The sequence below is a fragment of the Urtica dioica genome, chromosome 3, assembly GCF_054948205.1.
Source record: "Urtica dioica subsp. dioica isolate 48M chromosome 3, U.dioica_male_clone48M_v1_H2, whole genome shotgun sequence".
NCBI lineage: Eukaryota > Viridiplantae > Streptophyta > Magnoliopsida > Rosales > Urticaceae > Urtica > Urtica dioica.
Window position 1 is genome coordinate 32432267 of NC_142758.1, and position 4048 is coordinate 32436314.

The 4048-nt window shown below is 40.0% G+C and overlaps 1 protein-coding gene across 1 annotated transcript; it reads right to left on the reverse strand.

Moving 5' to 3' along the window:
- Positions 1 to 684: 684 nt before the first annotated feature.
- Positions 685 to 2581, reverse strand: LOC149402593 (uncharacterized). The gene is made up of 2 exons (XM_089609959.1): positions 2141 to 2581; positions 685 to 1673 (listed from the first exon to the last, which is right to left on the reverse strand). Exons 1-2 carry the CDS (start codon positions 2458 to 2460, stop codon positions 824 to 826), a joined length of 1170 nt encoding a protein of 389 aa, XP_089466085.1. The 5' UTR covers positions 2461 to 2581; the 3' UTR covers positions 685 to 823.
- Positions 2582 to 4048: the final 1467 nt, after the last annotated feature.

Consider the following 4048-nt stretch of genomic DNA (forward strand, 5'->3'; position numbering starts at 1 on the left):
ATTTTTTTGGATGTTAAATTTGGCAGGAGGCCTAGACCATGTAATGATGTGGCTCATGGATAGGGTAAATGGTAGTTTCGTACCAACTTCGTATCCAACACATATAATGAGTCATAAGTTAAAATATCGGCGATATACCTACACATATAATGAGTCATAAGTTAAAATATCGGCGATATACCTACACATATAATGAGTCATAAGTTAAAATATAATTAGTCATAAGTTAAAATATGGATATATCGCCGATATTTTGCTACCGAAGCTACCCCGGTACAAAACAAGATTATACATCATTTTCAATTTATAAAATATCGTTTGATATCGTGATATTTCGACGAAATGTCAAAATATCGCGATATTTTGGCAATCAAAATAGCCAAAATATCGACCAAATTTAGAAATAAATCAACTAAAATTGACTTTTTTTTAATAAAAAATTGGGTCAAAACCCTCCACAGCCCGTGGACTTGGGTCAAATTAAAAATAAACCTTTGCAGGCCCATTAAAATAATAGGCCCGTCCGGATGTGTATAATGACGATGTACACTCATTTATTTAGTGTATCGGTGTTGTAAAACTCATTCTTCACAACTAGTGTGATTTTTCTCACTGAGTTTTGCACAAATGTATATGTATACATAGCTCTTTTCTTGTTCCGAAAAAAAAAAGTACAAAAAAAAAGAAAAGAAAGAAGCTCTCATGTTTTATACATTATGTTTATACAACATTTAAACAAATAAGTATAAAGAACATAATAATACAACATTAACACTATTAAATTAATAATAGTAAACACACTAAATATTTATCTCTATCTATTTTAGTCCCATTTGCACCTAATCTGGCTAGTGTGCTTGAAATCATGTACCAACAAAACACTCCCATCCATTCTCTTTAACGCAAACCTCTCCACCAAAATATAACACCCAAACTTAGACCATTTACCTGATTTCCCCTCAAACCCTTCACTCCTCTTCACCCTCACACTCTTCTCATCCCCACCGAATAAAAACCCAACCCTCTCTTGCTCCCATTTCATCCTCTCCGCAACTAAAGCACTCACCCCCAAAAGCTGCAATGACTCTCCTCCTTTGCCGCTCTTATACCATGTCACTCCATCCTCAACACAACCCCAATCACACACAACCTTCCTCTCGCCAACAAACGCCTCTTCTCTCTGCACAACCACGTCCACGTCCACAACGCCATCGCCAAAATCCATGATGTTTTTTTCGCGCCCCAAAATCTTGTCCCATCTTTGCTCGAGCGTCATCTCATAAAACATAGACGTTTTCATTTGCTCCTTAAGCCCGGTATCCTGTTCGGTGACGAACATGAAAGGGACGTACCACTTCCCAACGGCCAACGGGCTAGCTTGCCCAAGCTCGGGCAGCGAATCCCTGAGTTTGGAATCAAGGCCCGGGGCATGGTCAAGCTGGTAGTGTCGAGGGGTTTTCATGTTTAGGTTCCAATATTTTCTCCTCAGGAAATCAGGAGCAAATCCATCAGGGGCGGTGGAGACGGCCGTGAACTGACGGCGCCTTTTTTGGATGATATCGACTTGCTGAGAAGTGTCTGAACAATCCAACGGCCGCGGCTTCACATCTTTGATGTACGTGCAGCAGCAAAACTTACCCATGTTTGCTTCTGAGGAGTTGGCTATGGCTTTCCTATCAAATCAGACAAAAGTTTCTTATATCAAATCAGTTCATAAAAAGTTATTTCACTGTCGATAAATAAAATAAAAAATACTGAAGAAAAAAAATATCTACTTTTGAATCTTTAAACTGTATATTCATCTCTTTAGACTCTACTAAATAAACTCATACACATTTGTATTCTATTGTGAACAATTGTCTCGAAATAATTAGCTTATAATCTTATAATAAAACGTTGCTTTATTACTAACTCTAGAATTTCCAGAAATACTTTCATAAAACTTGATCGACATTAATTTACGCTTATTTATTTTTCTATTTTGACACATCGCCCAATTTGTTTCTTCACTTGTCATCAACGATAAAAAGTCACATCTATATTATCTCTAACATATCTCTGTCTTGTTTAATCTGTCATGTATACTCAATATGATTACAATAATAAAAAAATAAAAATAAAAAAATTGAAAAAGACTAACCCTGCATGCTTTCCTTGGCGTCGAATTACATAGTAGCGGTTTGAAGACAAAGGCTCTCCGACCACCGGAATGAAAGTCACGGCATCGCTGTAAGTTACCTGACTTTCGCCGGTGTGAATGGTGTACTCAACTGTAAGGTCCTTGTTTTGCGGGAATGGAAGTTCTCGGACCGATCTGTCCTTGCACAGCCCAAAACACACCGTGGACTCGCTCTCCTCGTCAAACATCACCAAATATCCCGAATTCGGGCCCTCTGTTGGCCTCGAATTCAGTAATTCCGGTGACCTTTTCAGCAGCGACAATGACCTCGTTGTGTACATTTTGTTATTTTGTTTATTAGTTCTACTTTGTTCGTGTCTTTGAAATGTATAGAGAGAGAGACGTGGGGTTTCCCGGAACCATAGAGAAGAGATTCGAGTTGATTTTTCAAGCTTTTTTTATTTTATTTTAGTCGAGACGCGGATTTATGAGGCCTGTTACCAATTACGAAACTTCCTTGTGACCTTGACTCGGTAAATAATGACATGTGAACGCTTTAGATTCTTTGTATTTTAATTAATTGAAATTTAGCTGTCGCACTCGCAGCCGTGGTTCAAAGGTGGTGGCTAATTAAGCTTGGTCATTCGGTGGGGCATTGACTCAATCCCTTATTGGTAGCTTAGTCAACAGGTAATTTATTATTATTTTTTTATAAATAATAACATAAATAAGATTTTTATGGGTTGGCCAGTGGCGGCGGAACCAGGTGTACCTTTAGGCAGATGAACCTTTAGGGGTGCCCGGGCCCTCTTCCAGCCAAAAAATTTGGGCAAAAAAATTTAATTTTTTTGTTTACTTTTAAATTTTTTTTCGCCCTCCCCCCCCTTCTTAATTTTTTTTCGCCCTCCCCCCCCCCTTAATTTTTTTTTTTACTTTTAAATTTTTTTTCGCCCTCCCCCTCCCCCCCCCCCCCCCCCCCCCTTAATTTTGTTTTTTTACTTTTAATTTTTTTTTCGCCCTCCCCCCATTTTTTTTTTTCGCCCTATACAAATATGTTCCGGAACGTTTTATCGGAAGATACTAACCCCCGATTAAGAAACCCCATAGTCCATGGGTCAAGACAATACGCGCTCGGTCTCGGTCTTCAATCTCGTTTCCTGCTTACCAGCTTTTCCCTTATCTACATTACCAAGGGTCATAAAACTAAGAGTCGATTGACTCAGTAAGTGGGAGTCTATCTATACAGTAAAATGACTAATGCCATGTGACGTGCAAACAAACACATAAGAATGCAGAATGATTGCTAGATGTAGCTAGAACATAACATTAGAGCATGACTGACGTGTGATATCACACTCTATCTACTCACTTGTTGTTCTGCAAGATCGTACATCCTCTTCTGCTACGATCTCCAGAACGACATTAAGCTAGCCTCAGACCTCGAGTAGCAGTCTTACGGCGGCTTGGGTGTTTTATTTGTTTGGGATCCACTAGTGGTACTTTCTTCATCATGACGTCAACGCCACTGGTCTCTGGCATAGTGAGCTCGCAAACTGCGACCCTCACCCACTACGCCCCGGGGCGCTCAAGGCAGCTCCCGGTGAGTCTTCCAATTGGCAATGAACTCGCAATGCGCAATCTTCACCCATTGCTTCGAGTACTCGACGCACGGACCGGCATGGCCCGCTAAGCACAAGTCGTTGACTTGTGAGTACCACCGACACAAGTTTAATTAAAGTTTGGGTACACTGCGGCTAGAAGCGTACACGTTAAACTTATATACAGAAGAGCGTAACGGGATAAACCCCGAAAGAAATTATTGTTTCCCTTTGAAGCTCGTTAAACGTTTTAAGCTGAAAGCTCGAAATGTGACTTTCGAACTCTCTACTCCCGATTGAATTCGAGAGTCTACCGCTCCTTCTTCCTCTC